A 17,850-nucleotide genomic window follows, 5' to 3' on the forward strand; every position below is an offset into this window, starting at 1 on the left:
CTCCATTGAATTTCCTTGATATCTTTGTTGAAAATCAGTTGACCATATATGTGTGGGTCTATTTCTGGATTATATTTCTGTTCCATTGATGTGACTGTCCTTTTGACAATACTACACTATTTTGATTAATATGCTTTTACAGTAAGTCTTGAAACCAGCCTTATTGCGCTGGCTGGGACCTCCAGTGTGATAAAGACTAAGAGTGAAGAGAGGAGACATTCTTGCCCTGTTCCCAGTCTTAGGAAGAAAGTATTCACTCTTTCACTGTTACATATGATGTTAGCTGTGGGTTTTTCACAGATGCTCTTTATCAGGTTAAGGAGGTTCCCTTCTATTCTTACTTTCTGAGAATTTTTATCATTAAATGATTTTGAACTTTGTCAAATGTCTTTTCTTCACCTGTTGATATCATGTGGTTTTTCTCATTTAGTTTGTTGATAGAGTCAGTTACGTTGACTGACTCATGAATGTTGAACCAACCTTGTATTATTAGAGTAAACCATAGTTGATTGTGATGTGTTACCTGTCTTACATATTGTTGGATTTGATTTGCTAATATTTTGTTAGGAAATTTTTGCATTTATGTTTACGAGGGATGTCATAATAACCTCTTTTTAATGTATGTAGGATCGGTATTGATGGCCCCTTCTTCAATCCCATTATTAGTAATTTGTGTGTTCTCTTTTTTTCCTTGATTAATCTACCTGGAAGTTTATCAATTTTATTGATATTTTTGAACAACTAGTTTTAGTTTCATGATTTTTTTTCTATTACATAATATCTATTTCATCATTTCAGTGTTGATTTTGCTCTCATCTTTATTGCTTCCTTCCTTCTACTTACTTTTGGTTTAATTTGCTCTCTTTTTTCTCAAGGTAGTAGATTACATTACTGATTTGGAAACTTTCTTTTCCAACATCAGTATATAATATTGTAATTTCCCTCTAAATATTGCTTTACAGAATTAACAAATTTTTATATATTGTATTTTCATTTATTTAAAATTATTTTCTAATTTTTTAGGGAGGGGGCCTTCCTTTTTGGACCTTGGTTATTTAGAAGTATGCCATTAAATTTGCTAATACATGGGGATTGTTCACATCTTTCTGTTACTAATACCCAGTTTAATTTTGTTCTGGTCACAGAAGACTCTTTGTATAAGTTCAGTTATTCTAAATTGGCTGAGGATTGTTCTAAGTCCCAGAATATATTCTATCTTGGTGAATGTCCCATGTGCTCTTGAAAAGAATGTATAGTCTGTTATGGTTGGGGCAAAGTGTTCTATAAATATCAGTTATGTCAGTTTGGTTGATACTGTTGTTCAGCTCTCCTATATCCTTCTGATTTTTTGTCTACCAGTTCCACCAATTACTGAGGAAGGAGCTTTGAAGTCTCCAGCCATAATTGTGAATCTGTTTATGTATTCTGTCAGCTCCATTGGGTTTTGCTTCATGTGTTTTCAAACTCTGATGTTAGATGCAGTCACACTTAGGATTCGTATGTCTTCCTGATGAATTAACTCCTTAATTATGTAATATCCCTCTTTATCCCTGGTAATGTTCCTTGTTCTGATATTAATATAGTCATGTATTTGCATGGCACGTCTTTTTCTTTTTACTTTTAACCTATGTAGTTATATTTAAAATAAGTTTCTTGTAAATAGTATATAGGTAAGTCTTGCTTTTATATCCGTGTGGAATATAGGAATATTTCCATTTAATGTAATTTTTGGTATGGTTGGCTTTCAATCTCCATTTTGCTAGATGCTTTCTAATTGCCCTATCTGTTCTTTGTTGTTGATGTTTTCCATGCCTCATTCCATTTTACTTGCCTTTTGATTTCATTTTTTATTCTGTTTTATCTTTACTACTGACTTATTAGTTATACCTCTTTAAAAAAAATATAGTGGTTGCCATAAGGTTTACAATATATGTCTTTATCGCATTCCCCTTTCAAATAATATTATGCTACCTCATGTATAGTCTAAGAACTTCCAGTCCCTCTCTCTCATTCTTCGTGCTGTCATTGTTGTGCGTTTTACTTTTACATATCTTACACACCCCGCATGAGGAACTTCTTTGGTGATGGAAATGTCTCTATCTTGATTGTGGTGATGATTACATGGGTGTAAACAGTTTTCAAAAGTCAGTATACACCACACAGAAGATGAGGGAATTTTACTGTATGTAAATTATACCTAAATGAAGATTTGAATATATAATTTTATATATATATATATATACACATGCACGTGTGTCTGTCTATAGAAAGAATGAGAATATGGACCTAGTATAGGACTTTCCTAAACTATGTACTATTTAATTAATTTACTGTTTAATTAATAGTATTAATTACATGTTGGTGCTGGTGGTGAAAATTTGAAGAGTTAATAGTAGAGGGAAGTACATAATGAATACTTAGGTTATTTGCATTTAAACCTTGCTGTCATTTGAGTATCATTTATAATTAAGAGCACCCACAAATGAGCTGATATTTTGTCTCCTTTTTAAAAGAGACAAATGAGGAAATTGCTGGAATTGTATGCTATTCCTCCGTTCTGTTTTCCAAACCAGAGAAGGAACAAGACTGTCTAGAGTTCTGTGCTGTCCAATATAGTGTCCACTAGCCATGTTTAATTTAAATTAAAAATTCAGTTCCTCAGTCATGCTGGCCCCCTTTCAAGTGCTTAGTGGCCACATATGACTAGTGGCTCCCGTGCTGGACAGTGCAGTTATAAAACGTGTCCATCGGCACAGGCAGTTCTGTTGCGTGGCACTGCTCAAGGAAAAGTTAACAAGTGTCCCTGGCTGGCCTTTCTCCTTCCTTTAGTGGAAGGCTAGGTCCGCTTTTCCCAGCTGCTTGAATGTCGTTCTCTGAATGTATCTCCGTTCTGTTTACCATTAGTGCAAAGAAAATATGAGTGGGTAATCTTGAAAAACGCCTGTTATTGACCAATGAAAATCCTTAGTCAGGGTCCCCGTGGATTTCCTAGGTACCGGTATTCAGTAGTCTCTTTTCATTGTTTCTTTCACTTGACCTGTCTGCTGTGTATGACACTTTTGGATGTGCCTCTCTTCTTGGTTCTTTCCTCTTTTTGCTTATATGACACCGACTCTGCCTTTCTGCTTCTATCTCTCTGGTCACTTTTTCCTCTCCTTTTATAGGTTCTTCTTTCTCTGCCCATCCCTTAAATGACAGCTTTCCACAGAGGTCCATCCTTAACCTTATTTTTGACTCCTTGGACACCAAATACCACATATGTGCTGAAGAGCAGCAAATCTGTAACCAGCTCAGGCCTCTCACCTGAGTTGCTGGTGACTATATCTACGTGGCTGCCCTACGAGCATCCCAGCCTCCATTTGTCCAAAGTGACTTCACTCTCTTCCTCTCTTGAAACCTGCCTCTACCCCACTCAGTGGGGTCATTAGTATCCACTGTGCTTCTAGAAACTTGGGAACCTCCCTCATCGCCCACACCAGTTAATCAATTCCTGTTGATTCCACCTCCTAATTACCTCTCAAATTGATTTCTTTGTTTATTCCCAAGGCTCTGTTTTCAGGTCCCCCACATTTGCCAGTATTCTTACAACTTAATCTTTCTCCTGCCAATTTATCTTCCCCACTGCTGAATGGTGAGTGATCTTTCTAAAATGCAGAGTTGATCACTTTATTCTCCTGTTTAAAATCCCTCTAAGGCCCCACATTATGTTTGTCAGTAATGAAAACATGTTAGCATAATATAGTAGTCTCTTCTGGGTCTGCTTCTTCCCATCTGTCCATCGCTGTCTTTCAGTCATGTCCAGCCACTTAACTGCCTGGAATTCTCTGAACCAACCGTGTACTTCTCTCTCACCTCTGTGCCTTTTGAACTCTCTGTTCCCTTTACTTGGGGCTGATGCCTCTCCCCGTCTCTACCTTCCGCTTCAGGACTCCATTCAGGCCTCCCATCATCTGGGAAACATTCCCTGATGTCTTCCCTCCCCAGGCTGGTCTGTGCCTTTCTGACTTCCCTCGTGTTCTCACAGTATTCTGAGCTTTTCTCTACCATGGCAGTTACTTCCCTCTATTGTAGTAGCACAGAAAGTTCTCAGTAACAGTTTATGGAATAATCTAACAAGTGTAAATTCTGAAAATCTATTTGAATTCTAACCTAATGAATCATGTTATAGTAACCTTCTACTTTCTTGTTATAGGTGAAGATGCTGGAAGCAGATCTGGTTTCAAAAATGCTACGAGCTGTTCTACAGTCTCATAAGAACGGAATAGCATTGCCCCGGCTCCAAGGAGAGTACAGGTCCTTGACCGGAGACTGGATTCCCTTCAAGCAGTTGGGCTACCCTACACTAGAAGCGTATCTGAGAAGCGTGCCCGCAGTTGTCAGGATAGAGACTAGTAGATCTGGAGAGGTAAGAAGGTAATTGTGCATGTCAGAAGAGTCACACCAATTCTTAGTTGGCTGTCTGGCACTTCCAATCTCGTAACCAGGATAGAAGTCCAAGCGAAAAGTACTAACTAAATGGTTTGAGATCGGTGCTGATGGAGAGAACAGCATCCAAAGCACAACCCAGATTCTGATGTCTTTTGTTTTATCCCTCAGGTTCTTTCCATTGTAAAAATCAGATTTAACCACATTAAATAAAGTATTTTAAAGATAAAGTTGACCCAGTCTCCACGTCCAAACAAAATAACCGTACTGGAGCCCTTAACTGCCTAAAGGTCACACCCATCCATTATGAACCTGCTGCAGCTGGTCTTGCCCGGGTCACTAATGACCTCCTGATTTCCAAATCTAATAGAGACTTTTAAATTCTCTCCATTTGACCTGACTGCTGTCTAGTCCTACCATCTGGACCCTAGTTCAGTCCCTAATTGATCATTCAGCACCTTCGATTATTAAGGGCTCTCCCTGTCGCCTTGTCTTTAGTCCCTCCTGTCTCAGCCTGTTCTCACCTTCACACCAATGTGATCATAATTCTCTACAATTGTAAATCTTTTAGTTTCTCTGGAAGAGTATTTTATGTATAACGTGGGCAGTTTGGTGGCCAATAAATCCTGTGTTGCACATGCCTGTGACCCAGCAGTTTCACTCCTTGGTGTCTGCCCAGTGCACGGTAGGAAAAGACGGACAGACCACCGTCCAGAAGACAAAAAGGCACCCACCCCCCGAAACAGCCATTTTTCTGCGTACATTTCTACATGTGTAAACACTCAGAACAGATGTGGAGTATTTCTCACCAAAACTTGTGATAGTCGTTCCTCCGTTTGGTGGGGGGTTGGGGAGGCAGTGGGTGGAGGAGGAAAAAGGGCACCAGGATTGGGAGAGTGGACAAAGGGGAAGTTCACCTGCTCTGTAGTCATTGTTGTAAGGAGCAGGTGTAAATGAATTAAATACTGTATGAATAATAAGACTTGCTGCAGCGTCCTTGGTTCTCCCAGATGGAGTGAAGCCCTCCTTTCTGTCTGCTTGGAACCTTGTCATACAGCTAATGTAACACTTGACTGGTGTTTTCTATTTAGTCTCTGAGACCCTCTCTTTTTCCTTCATAAGTTTCTTGAGGATGAGAGATTGTTTTTTCACCTCTGATAGCTGGTGCTTAATAAATATGTGGTGAAAGTGTGAATGATCAAATGTCTGAATGAATTAATAAATTAATGCTTCATATAGTTACTATACTACAACTTACTCTTTATTCCTCTATTTTGGACATTTTTAATGTTTCCAGGTTTTGACTATTAAAATAACCCCTATTACAAATATCTGGGTATATTACTTTTTCTTCTCTTGAATTATATTCCTGTAATATATTTTCAGGAGTACATATACTGGGCCAAAGAGTGGGAACATACTTTGGCTTGTGGTGTGAAGCCTTATTGCTTTCGTGTGCTTGATTTCAACCTGGAATCAAAGGCTTTAACACTAAATGGGGCGTTAGAGGTCACCCGGTCCCGATAGTCTGCATACTTTTTTCAGATATCCTGTATTTCATACCCATTTTTTAAAAGGTAAAAAGCTGAGCTGCTGTGTTTTAAGCAGGTGCCAGAGGGTCCAGGCTCCGCTTGCCCTGCCTTGCCCTCACAGCCCTGCCTCTGTAAGGGCCCCGAGCCACCTTCATGGAATCCGGTGGCTCCACTGAAGCTTAAAAACCCCAGATCTAGGCCCACTCCTGTTTTACAGCTGAGAATACTGAGATTTGGCAGGTAAACTGATTCACGCCAAGTCACCCAGCTAAGCCAGTGCCGTGGCAAGACTACGATTGAGTGGCCTTTGAGAGGCGATACAGATAGCGGCTACAAGTACATGCTTTGGATTCAGAGAGAGAGCCTGGCTGTGTGACTTAGGAAAGTTTCCTTAACTTTCCTGCACCTCTGTTTTCCCACGTATAAAATGGGAATCAAATATATCTCAGATTATATGAGATACTATATGCAGACCACAGGTTTCTTTTGGTTCGTTTGTTAATCCCATAGCACCTAGCACTTCAGAGATGCTTAATAAATACCTGTTGTGGAATAAATGAAATCTTCAGTTTGGGGAAGCATGATTCAGTGTGCTAGACTATGCTCGATTTCTCTTGTAGAAAATAGAATTTTGCTCTAACATTGTCAAGGAGAGAGAGACGTGAATATTTGCATACGGCTTGATTTGAAACATGTAAACTCACTAAGATCCACTTTTAAAAATCAGCCTCTTGGGTCCGGCTCGGTGGTACAGCAGTTAAGTTCTCACGTTCCACTTCAGCAGCCCAGGGTCTGCCGTTTCAGATCCCGGGTGTGGACGTGGCACCGCTCATCAAGCCATGCTGTGGCAGGCATCTCACATATAAAGTAGAGAAAGATGGGCATGGATGTTAGCTCAGGGCTAATCTTCCTCCAAAAAAAAAAAAAAAAAAAAGTCAGCCTCTAGGCACCAGTGAATCTGAGAAGTGCTTCCCTCTCACCTTCCTCTCATGAACAGATCACCTGCTATGCCGTGGCCTGCACAGAAACTGCAAGAATTGCTCAGCTTGTGGCTCGTCAGAGGAGTTCTAAAAGGAAAACTGGGCGGCAAGTGAATTGTCAGATGAGAGTCAAGAAAACCATGCCATTTCCTCTGGAAGGTAGGGTCTTTTCACCTGCTAAAGTTCTTAAGCCTGTCTATGAATACACTTATATGGAATTATGGAAATATTGCTTATATTCGTGATAAACACCTATATTTGTTAACATTCATCTGTCAAGGGAGAAATCCTGAGGCTAGTATTTCCATGTGAAATTAAGCGAACAGTGTGAAATAACTCAGAGTAGATTTTAATTAAACTTATTACGGCAAAATGTGGTTTTATTCTTTTGGGTTATTTGGGGGAAAGCCCCATCCAGAATGTTGGCGGAACCAAGAACCTATGATTTAATGTCCTATTTAGCAAATCGTGTCTTTTAGTATAAATCCTTTATTTTCAGAAAAACATGAATTATATAGTACATAAAGTTGTTATAGACAACTCAGCCAGTGTTTACTGAACACTTATCTCGAGGAGCTTCTAATCAGCTCTAAAACTAAATTCTCAAGAAACAGTGTAATGGTAATATAAGAGGAGATGCCTGAATGCCACAGTGAGCATTTTAGACAAGGGAGCAATCATCGTGAGTGAGAATGGCAGTGGAGGGCTTCAAGGTGAAGGGGAGACTTGAACCCAGAACTCAAACAACAGGAAGAATTTAAAGTGACGCGGAAGAGACGGGAGGACCGAGATACTGCTGAGTGCGCTGCATTTGTAGGAGCAGGAGGGGCTGCCACTGAAGTGTCAGTCGGTGAGTAGAGGGAAGGTTCCTGGCTAGTCTGGCGGATGAAGCCGTGTTTTGAAGAACCTCATCTGCCAAATCCTTGCCATCTACTCTTTCCCTGCTGACCACCCAACCCTCTAGTGGCACCCTGCTCATGTTCTTACAGACTGTTTGAGAATAGAGACCCACAGAAAACATCTGGATAGGGGAGTGACATAATGAAACTAGGGTTTGGGGAAGCTAATTAATTCCATTATGTGTGCCTAACTTCATAGGAAAACCAAAAGCAACTCTCAGACAACCAGGATTTTCTTCAGATCTTTCTATCAGCAAAAAACCTAATCCAACACTGTTAAGAGACAAAGGAAACTCTCTTGGAGTCAAGTCTGATGCTGAAATGCCGCCCTACACATTACACACAACTGTTGGAAGTGATGTCTTCAAAGACGCTCCAGTGCAGAGGCATGTGACCATGTCTGCCAACAACAGGTATTTGGGCTTTGTCTGGCTGAGAGAAGTTTGGTGAATGTGGGATAATAAAAGTCAAATATGTATGTTCATGCTAAGAAGGAAATACTTTCTGTTTTGTCTAATGTAAGTTCACGTGTAGGAGAAAGATGCATCATTACTAGTACGTTCACTTTTCCTGGCTGCCTGAATGTCGTTCTCTGACTATATCTCCATTTTATATTTTCTCTGAATTATTGGCAATGTCTCTTTATAAAATTCATTTTAAAGGCACTCACAGGTTGTTCTAAGATGCTACTTCAGCATAACTTACAACTTTTTCTGAAAGCCTTTCTTATAATGAGTTTTGTAAGTTTTAAGTAAAATCTCATTGATTTGCACATTGCACTATGCTCCGATAACCTTACCCATAATTATACAATAGCACGATACATCCAGGCATCAGAATACCGGACCAGCAGTAATAACACAACCTTAAAGTCTTAATTTGAGTGCTGCCTTTCACTAGCCAGGTGAAATTATTTAGTCTTTTGGGGCTGTAGTTTCCTCATTTGTCCAATGAAAATGTTAAACTAGGTGATTTCAGAGTTCCTTTCTGGCTCTAAATTTGTGGTTTTATAAGGTAACTCAGGTCAGCAAACTGTGACCCATGGGCCAAATCCAGCCCATTGCCTGTGTTTTGTAAATAAAGTTTTATTGGCACACAGCCACATCCCTTTATTTATGTATTGTCTGTGGTTGCTTTTGCACAGCAACTGCAGAGTTGAGTAGTTATGCAGAGACTGTATGGCCTGCAAGACCTGAAATATATACAATTGGCTCCTTTACAGAAAAGGTTTGCCAAGTCAGGACATAGAAGAATCAGTATCACATTCTTCAAACCTATTTGTGCTTTTACAAAACAAATTTTGTTATATCATATGCCTTTAAGTCAGTATTCAAAAGTTCCGTTTTGTGTAAAAGATAGTTGCCCCCAGTACTAGAATATTCAGAAAGAATTACTTTTTTTAAAAAAACTAGGTAAAAGAGTACCAATTTTTTATATTTTGATATTTTTTATAAAGTAACTCTAAAATATTTTTCGTAATGGTATATATTTAGTGTTGTTCATGGTTAGTATATTCCAGTTTTGATAAGGTCTAGAAAATACATAGTTAAAACGTGGATTTTGCCCCAAAGCACTGGTTGGGTCCAGTATGTGACTGAGGTACCATTGTCTTCTCTGATTGCTTGCCTAAACTTCAAGATCCCATTTTGGACTGAATCTGTAAAATGACAGCAAAATCAGGCATGCTGGATTGTGGGTCCAGGGGAGCATTCTCTACCCCGTAGTCTGATGTCTCCTGCCTCTCACCTAGTAGCAGTGGGTGGCCCAGGTTAGTATGTTCCATCCCTGCAGGCAGCACCAACAGGGATTGAATGGGGACCCTGCCTGCACCAAATAGCCCAAAGAACTGGTGCAAGGTGATGTTCTCTGACCTGAGCCTAGTGTGCTTCCACCCCACACCAAGCAGCACCAGGCTCAAGGAAGTGCATTCTGCTCCTGTGGGTACCACCTGCAGAGATCAAGCGGTAGACCCAACAGCAACAGGTGAATGTGCCAGACAGAATAGCACTGTAAGGGCTCTGAAAACTAAATTATCATTGCAACCACAGCCTACAAAAGTGGGCCAGGAGCTATGAGCTAAACTTAAACAGGATAACTGCCTGCTAAAATAGGAAATTTGCATATGATCCAGAGTCTCCTATGTCCAAATGTCCAGGATACATTAAAAAAAAATCACATACTAAGAACCAGGAAAATAACTTAAATGAAAAAAGACAGTCAACAGATGCCAACACCAAGATGAATCACATGTTGGAATTATCTGACAAGGATTTTAAGGCAGCTGTCATAACAGATGTTTCAGTGAGCAATTGCAAATACTTTTGGAAAAAGTAAAAAATTAGAAAATTCACCAAAGAAAGAGAACAAACAAAAAAGAACCAAGTGGAAACTATAGTACTGAAAAATGCAACAATAAATAAAGAATGCACCAGATGGGCTCAATAAGAGGAAAAAATATGACAGAGGAAAGAATAAGTGAACTTGATGATAGAACAATAGAAATTACCCAATCTGAACAACAGAGTAAATAGACTTCAAACAAAACAAAACAACTAGCAGAACCTGAGGGGCCTATGGGAAAAAAACAACTAGCAGAACCTTAGGGACCTGTGGGGAAGAGACAAAAAGATCTAATATGTGTATTGTCAGAATCTCATAAGAAGAGAAAGAGTGGAGCTGAAAGAATATTTGAAGTCGTAATGGCTGAAAACTTCCCAGATTTGGCTAAGGACGTGAACCTACAAATTTAGGAAGCTGAGAGATTTCCACAGAGGATGAATCCAAAGAAACCCACACCAAGACAAATCATTAAAATTAAACTTCTGAAAACTAAAGGCAAAGAAAAAATCTTGAAAACAGCCAGAGGGAAGTGACACTTCACCTATAGGGGAACATGGTTTTAATGACAGTGGATTTCTCATCCACAACCATGGAGGAAAAACAGCACATTTTTCTATTCCTGAAAGAAAAAAATTATCAACTACAAATTCTGTATCCAACAAAAATGTACTTCAGGAATGAAAGGGAAATAAAGACGTTTTCAGACGAAGGAAAACTAAGAGAATTTGTCACTAGTCAACCTACTCTTAAAGAGTAGCTAAAGGAAGTTCTCTCAACAGAAAAGAATTAATATAAGATGGCTTGAAATATAAGAAAGAAAAGAGCAGAATGGGTGAAAGAAAAAGTTGTAAATATAATAGATTATCCTTCTCATGAGTTTCTTAAATCATATTTGGTTGAAGCAAAAATAACAACACCATCTATGTGGTGTTCAATGTATGTAGAGAAAGAACTTAAGACAATTCTATTTATAAAGTGGGGAAAGCAAGGAGACCTGAGTGAAAGTAAGGTTTCTACACTTCACTTGAAGTGGTGAAACACTGGGAAGCAGTAGAGCATGATGTTACTGTGTGTGATATTGGAATGCAGAGAGCAACAAATAGGAAAACCATACCAAGTGATATAGTAAAAAGCACTACAAATCACAATGGAAGTCTCAGAAAAGTTTAAGTAACCCACAAGAATGCAAGAAAAGAGAAATAGAGGAAGGAAAAACAGGAACAAACAGAAAACAAATAGTAAAATGGCAGGCATAAGCCCTAACATGGCAATGATTACTTTAAATGCAAAAACATGTGAAAAGATGTTCAACTTCATTAGTCACTAAGGAAATGACGATTAAAAGTACAATGAGATATCACTGTACCACACCTATTAAAATGGCTAAAATAAAAAATAGTGATAATAGTGAATGCTGGCAAGGATGCAGAGAAACTGGATCACTCTTACATTGCTGTTAGAAATGTAAAATTGAACAGCCACTCTGGAAAACAGTTTGGGTGTTTCTTTAAAAAAAAAAAAAGCTGAACATGCGGTGACCTTATGACCCAGCACTTGCACTTCTGGGCATTCAACCCAGAGAAATGAAAACTTATTTTCATACAAAACCTGTACACAAATGTTCATAGTAACTTTATTCATAATAGCCAAAAACTAGAAACAACCCAGACGTCCTTTATTAGGTGAATGGTTCGACAAACTGTAACATCCATACTACAGAATACTTCTCAGTAATAAAAAAGAGAACTACTGATAACACACAAAACTTTGATGAACCTCAAGGGAATTATGACGAGTGAAAGAAGCCAATATCAAAAGGTGACATACAGTACATTTCTATTTATATAACATTCTTGAAATGGCAAAGTTATAGAAATGGAGGACAGGTACATGGTTGCCAAGAGTTAGGGGTGGGGTTAAGGGGGATGGGTGTGGCTGCAAAGGGGCAGCAAGGAGGAGCCTCGAAGTGCTGGGACAGTTCTGGATGTTGATTGTTGTGGTTACATGGATTTATATGTGTGGTCAAATTGCACAGAGCTACACACACACACACACACACACGTGTAAAACTGGTGAAATGTGAATAAGCTCTGGATTGTACCAATATTAGTTGCGTGGTTTTGATACTGTACTGTGTAAGTGTTGCCATTGGAGGGAGCTAGGCGAAGGAGACACAGGACCTCTATGTACATTTTTTGCAACTTCCTGTGAATTTATAAGTATTTCAGATTAAAAAATTGATAGTAAGGGGCTGGCCCCGTGGCCGAGTGGTTAAGTTCGCGCGCTCCGCTGCAGGCAGCCCAGTGTTTCGTTGGTTCGAATCCTGGGCGCGGACATGGCACTGCTCATCAAACCACGCTGAGGCAGCATCCCACATGCCACAACTAGAAGGACCCACAACAAAGAATGTACAACTGTGTACTGGGGGGCTTTGGGGAGAAAAAGGGAAAAAAAATAAAATCTTTAAAAAAAAATTGATAGTAAAAGCCTTATGTATGTTTTTAGCTTTGAGGATCTTTGAGGATTAATGTAATAAATGCTTGTGTCTTTTGCCTTTCACAGCAAGAATTTTGAATTCCATATGGTAGAATGTCTTGTATAATTCTAGAACTAGAGACCTAGCTGTCTTCAGCTGCGTTTCTTTATATGGATGATATTACAGACTATTTTAATAACAGACTATTAAAGATATTGTAAAACTTCTTCATCAAATCTCCTTTTAGAGCATAATGCAAGTTGAAAGATACCTTTTAAGAGAAACCTAAATACCCCCTGGTGACAAATCTTATGGGCAGGCTTTCTAGTTATAAAATCAAAAAAGTTACTCTTATCAAAATAGATCAATAGAAAAAGATTCTGTTTCTACCTGTGAAATATTAAGCAGTAATATTAAGTAGTAAAAGCTATAATAAGCTTAAGCTTTTTGGGGTAACCAAATCTTTTGAGAAACTTATGAAAGCTGTACGTGATCTTCCCAGAAAAATGTGTGCACATATACACACATGTTTGTGTTCTAATTCAGGAGATTCATGGGCCCCAGAAACCCGTTCTCAAGAACTCTGGGTAAGAACTCAAGTCTGCCAGTTAAAAACATGGAAGATTCTAGAAAAATAACATAATTGATATTCTCTGTTATTGTAGGTATCAATCTAGGTTTACCATGTGTCTTCAGTAAAATAGAAAGAGGCGTCAGGAGTGAGGATATGTGTTTTATTTGTGGTTTCTCTGGTTTATATCAGGGAAGGAAATGTTTATCTTTAAAATAATATAATTCATGACCATTATATTTTGTTACAGTGATAACATTACTAAATGAGGTATTTAATATATTTATACATAAAACATAGATGAGTGTGGTGCTGGAGGCCGAGGTTCCCCTACTAGGCCTAGAAAAAGAGAAGAAATTATTATGTTTGTTGTAGTGAGTAAGATCATACACTTTGCACAGGAGTGACTGGCTTTAGCCAACAGGCACATGACTGAAAGGGCGTCTTTCAAGTATTAAGCTAAAGTAAATGAATATAAATTTATTGTTGATCTCTCAGTCTGTTTAAAACTTATGTACTACATATTTGTGGGAAGCATTTTCTAAAATATATTTATCGCTTTGTTCTGATTACAACAGTACTATTTGTACGGTATAAAAAATTTGCAAAGTATAAGAAAGTAAAAGGAAGAAAAAAATTGCCTCTAATCCAGACATAAAAGTAAACATTTTAAAATATCTATTATTTTTATTTATGTGTATATAAGTTTTTAAAAATACAAATTGGGTCACGCTATATGTCACTATTTTATAACCTGTTTTAAAAGGCAATATATTGTGAACATTTTCCATATCATTAAGTACACTTCTACATTATCATTTTTAAAAAATTATTTTATTGAGGTCATATTGGCTTATAACATTGTGTAAATGTCAGGTGTGCGTTATTATATTTCAGTTTCTGCATAGACTGCGTCGTGCTCACCACCACTAGTCTAGTTTTATCCATCACCATACACATGTGTGGCTTTCCCCCTCCGCCTACCCCCTTCCCCTCTGGTAACTCCCAGTCTGTTTTCTTTATCTGTTTATCTTCAATATATGAGTGAAATCATATGGTGTTTGTCTTTCTCTGTCTGGCTTATTTCACTTAGCATAATACCCTCAAGGTCCATCTATGTTGTCACAATTTTGTCTTTTTTATATCGCCGAGTAGTATTCCATTGTACGTATATACCACACCTTCTTTATCCATTCATCCATTGATGGACACTTGGGTTGCTTCCTTATCTTGGTTATTGTGAATAATACTGTGACAAACATGGGGATGCATAAATCTCTTTGAATTGTTGATCTCATATTCTTTAGATCAATACCCAGTAGTGGGATAACTGGATCATATGGAATAACGTGTCTACTCAGGCAAAGGAAACAAAAGAAAAAATAACAAATGGGACTACATCAGACTAAAAAGCTTCTGCAGGGCAAAGGAAACCATGAACAAAATGAAAAGACAACCCACCAACTGGGAGGAAGTATTTGCAAATCATATATCTGACAAGGTTAATTTCCAAAATATATAAAGAACTCATACAATTCAACAACGAAAAAGAACAACTCAATCAAAAAATGGGCAGATAATGTGAACAGACATTTTTCCAAAGAAGATATACAGATGGCCAACAGGCACATGAGAAGATGTTCAACATCACTAATTATTAGGGAAATACAAATCAAAACTGCAATGAGATATCACCTTACACCCGCCAGAATGGCTATAATTAACAAGATAAGAAATAACAAATGCTGATGAGGATGTGGAGAAAAGGGAACCCTCATCCACTGCTGGTGGGAATGCATACTGGTGCAACCACTGTGGAAAACAGTATAGAGATTTCTCAAAAAATTAAAAATAGCAATGCATTATCGTTTTTACTGTCAGGGTAGTCCATTGTCCCATCACCTATTGTTGAATTTGAATGATTTCCACTATTGTAAGCAATTCTACAAGGAACGTATTTGTAGAACAATCCTTACATATATTCACAACTAGTTTCTTAGAATAAATTGGTAGAAATAGAACATCTGGGTAAAAGGGTATACACACTAAGACTACTAATTTGTGCTCCAAACAGATTGTACCACTTATATTCTTCTAGAAGCATATGGGAGTGATCATTTACCTGTGTCCGTGCCAACATTGGGCATCAATTTTTTATTTGATACTCTAAAAGGTGAAAAAATGTACCTGTGTTTTAATTTCTATTTCTTTTATTTTAATTCTTATGGAAGTTATACTTTTGTTATTTTTTTAGCCCATTTATAGTTCTTCTATAAATAGAACGTCTTTGTCCTTTGCACAATTTTTCTGTTGTTTTTCTTCCTAATTTGTGACAGTGATGTATAAACTAAGGATGTTGACCCTTTGTCTTTAATATTTTGGCAGTATTTCCTCAGTTAGTTTAATTATGGCATTTTTGATGTCAGAAACTTTAAGATTTTATATAGTTACATTTATCAATCTCTTCCTTTCTGCCTTTAGGTATTATGCTTAGAAAAGCGTTTCTACCTCAATATTACATAATATGTCTTCTGTCTTTTAGAATTTTTCTGGTTTCATTTTATACATTTGATCTTTAATTCATCCAGAATTTATTTTGTTGTACAGTATGAGAGTAGGAATCTTTTTCTGGTTAGCCAGATGTCCTAATATCAGTTATTTCATAATCCTTTCTTTCTCTGCTGGTTTTGAAATGCTATCTTTACCCATATAAATTGTTGTAAATATTTGACTCAGTTTCTGGGCTGTCCATTTGGAATCATTGATTACAAGTGTCAATAACCTTTACTCTCTCCTTTCTCCTCTCTCTACCTCCTAATTTGGTTTGTTGGTTCTATCAATGCTGTTATTACACCTGCTGCTCCTCACAGAGCACTTAGTAGACTTTGTTCTTATTTAGAGATTTTGTCGGTGCATTAATTCTCTATTGCTGTGTACCAGATTACCATAAGTTTAGCTGACAACACGTATTTATTATCTCCTAGCTTCTGTGGGTCAGGAGTCTAGGCACCGCTTAGCTAGGTCCTCTGCTTTGATTCCTTTTGAGTTGTTCCTTAGTTCTGTCTGGCTCTTGGCCAAAGACCACCTTCCATTTCTTGCCACATAGGCCTCCCAAACGTGGCCACTTGCTTCGTCAAAGCCGGCAAGGGAGAGATTATGCTAGCAAAATGGAAATTAAAGCCTTTTGTAGCCTACTTACTTGTAGTGCCCTCAACCTTGAAGTGTTTGCTGGGCTAGAAACAAATTACTCGAGGGGAGGGGATTACACAGGCTGTGGATGCCAGGAGGCAAGGATCACTGAGGCCGTCTAACAGCTGCTCACCACAGTCAGCTTTCTCAACAATGTGTGTAGTCTGTGAGAGTAGGGGTGTGTTTTTTTGCTTATCATTGATCATTACTGTCAGACACAATGCCTGGCACACAGTAGGTCCCAAATAAATATTTGTGGGATAAGAACATGTCTCTAATAGATGGCATATGTTTAGATTTGGGGTTTTTGGGGGGACCAGTTTAAGCATTTGTCTTTTAAGAAACAAAATAAGTCTTTTATACTTATTGTTATAGAATTGGTTGGAGCTCATAGTCATATTACTGTGTTTGCTTTTCGTGTGTCCCTGTGGTTTCCCTTGAATATCTTTCGTTTGCTGTGTTGACTGTTTGCTTTCCTGTCCGTTAGACCTACCAATAGCAGTCTCTGCCATTGTCTCCTGTACTCTCGCCCTTCGCTCACAACCCTCTGCTTCTACTAGAGCCCTCAAAGCTGACTCAAAGCAGGAGAAGGTTTCAGTTTACATTTTTAGGGCTCTGGTTCAAGGGAAGGGAGTGCTGTCTCTCTACCAGTTCAGCAACAGTAGGAGGTGGATATGATTTTGGCATCTTCTGTTATTTCCCAGATGCATTATCCACAAATGTGATCCTCTTATAATTGTGTAGCATCATATACTAAAGAAACTGTTATTGGTAGCCTACAATCTAATCATTTCTTTTAAAATTAAAATATTATAAGGAGGTGTGCCTCATTTCAAAAAATTGATCTAATTTTTAGAGTATTCCATGCCATCCAAAAATTGGGAAATGTGTGTGCTGTGTCACTGTCACCCACTCTAGTCCCCCACCCACTGCTGGGCAAGACATAGTCATTGATTCATTCAATCCTCCTCTTCATTCTTACAACATTCACTCTCCCTTCGTATACTAAGCACTGCCCTGGGCACTGGGAACACAGGTAATTAAGACACTTGGAGTCTAGTGAGAGAGACAGACATGAACACAAAGGACTTCTGTGTGTGTGTGTGTGTGTGGTTTATTTCTTTGTCCTCATATTTGGAAAAATCTTCCTACATATACCCAATATAATTCCTATAAAAGATTCTTTTGGTGAGGATCTATTTCTTCTTTCCTAAGTACTTATTTGAGCAATCTCCTCTCTGGTTTGAAGTGCTGTTTTATCACGTGCAAAGTTGCAATGTAAACTGAGTGTTTCTAAACTCTCTACTATTTTATTTATCTGTCCAACTATTTTAAATGTTGTAATTTTATAATGCATTTCAATATCTAGTGATGCAAGTCCTTCAGTTTTTAGTTATATTCCAAAATTTCATTATGTTCAACTGTTTATTCTTTGCAT

The 17,850-nt window shown here is 38.1% G+C and overlaps 1 protein-coding gene across 3 annotated transcripts in view; it reads left to right on the top strand.

The window, feature by feature from the left end:
- The window catches only part of TDRD7 (tudor domain containing 7), a 91,064-nt gene that overhangs the window by 11,651 nt on the left and 61,563 nt on the right, over positions 1–17,850 (top strand). For all 3 annotated transcript variants that reach the window (XM_070250881.1, XM_023629702.2, XM_070250880.1), the window contains exons 2-4: positions 4,193–4,405; positions 6,955–7,096; positions 8,036–8,249. In XM_070250881.1, the coding sequence (XP_070106982.1) occupies positions 4,199–4,405; positions 6,955–7,096; positions 8,036–8,249 (563 nt within the window). In that variant the 5' untranslated portion in view covers positions 4,193–4,198. The remainder of the gene's footprint in view (positions 1–4,192; positions 4,406–6,954; positions 7,097–8,035; positions 8,250–17,850) is intronic.

Source organism: Equus caballus, chromosome 25 (assembly GCF_041296265.1).
Source record: "Equus caballus isolate H_3958 breed thoroughbred chromosome 25, TB-T2T, whole genome shotgun sequence".
Classification (NCBI taxonomy): Eukaryota; Metazoa; Chordata; class Mammalia; order Perissodactyla; family Equidae; genus Equus; species Equus caballus.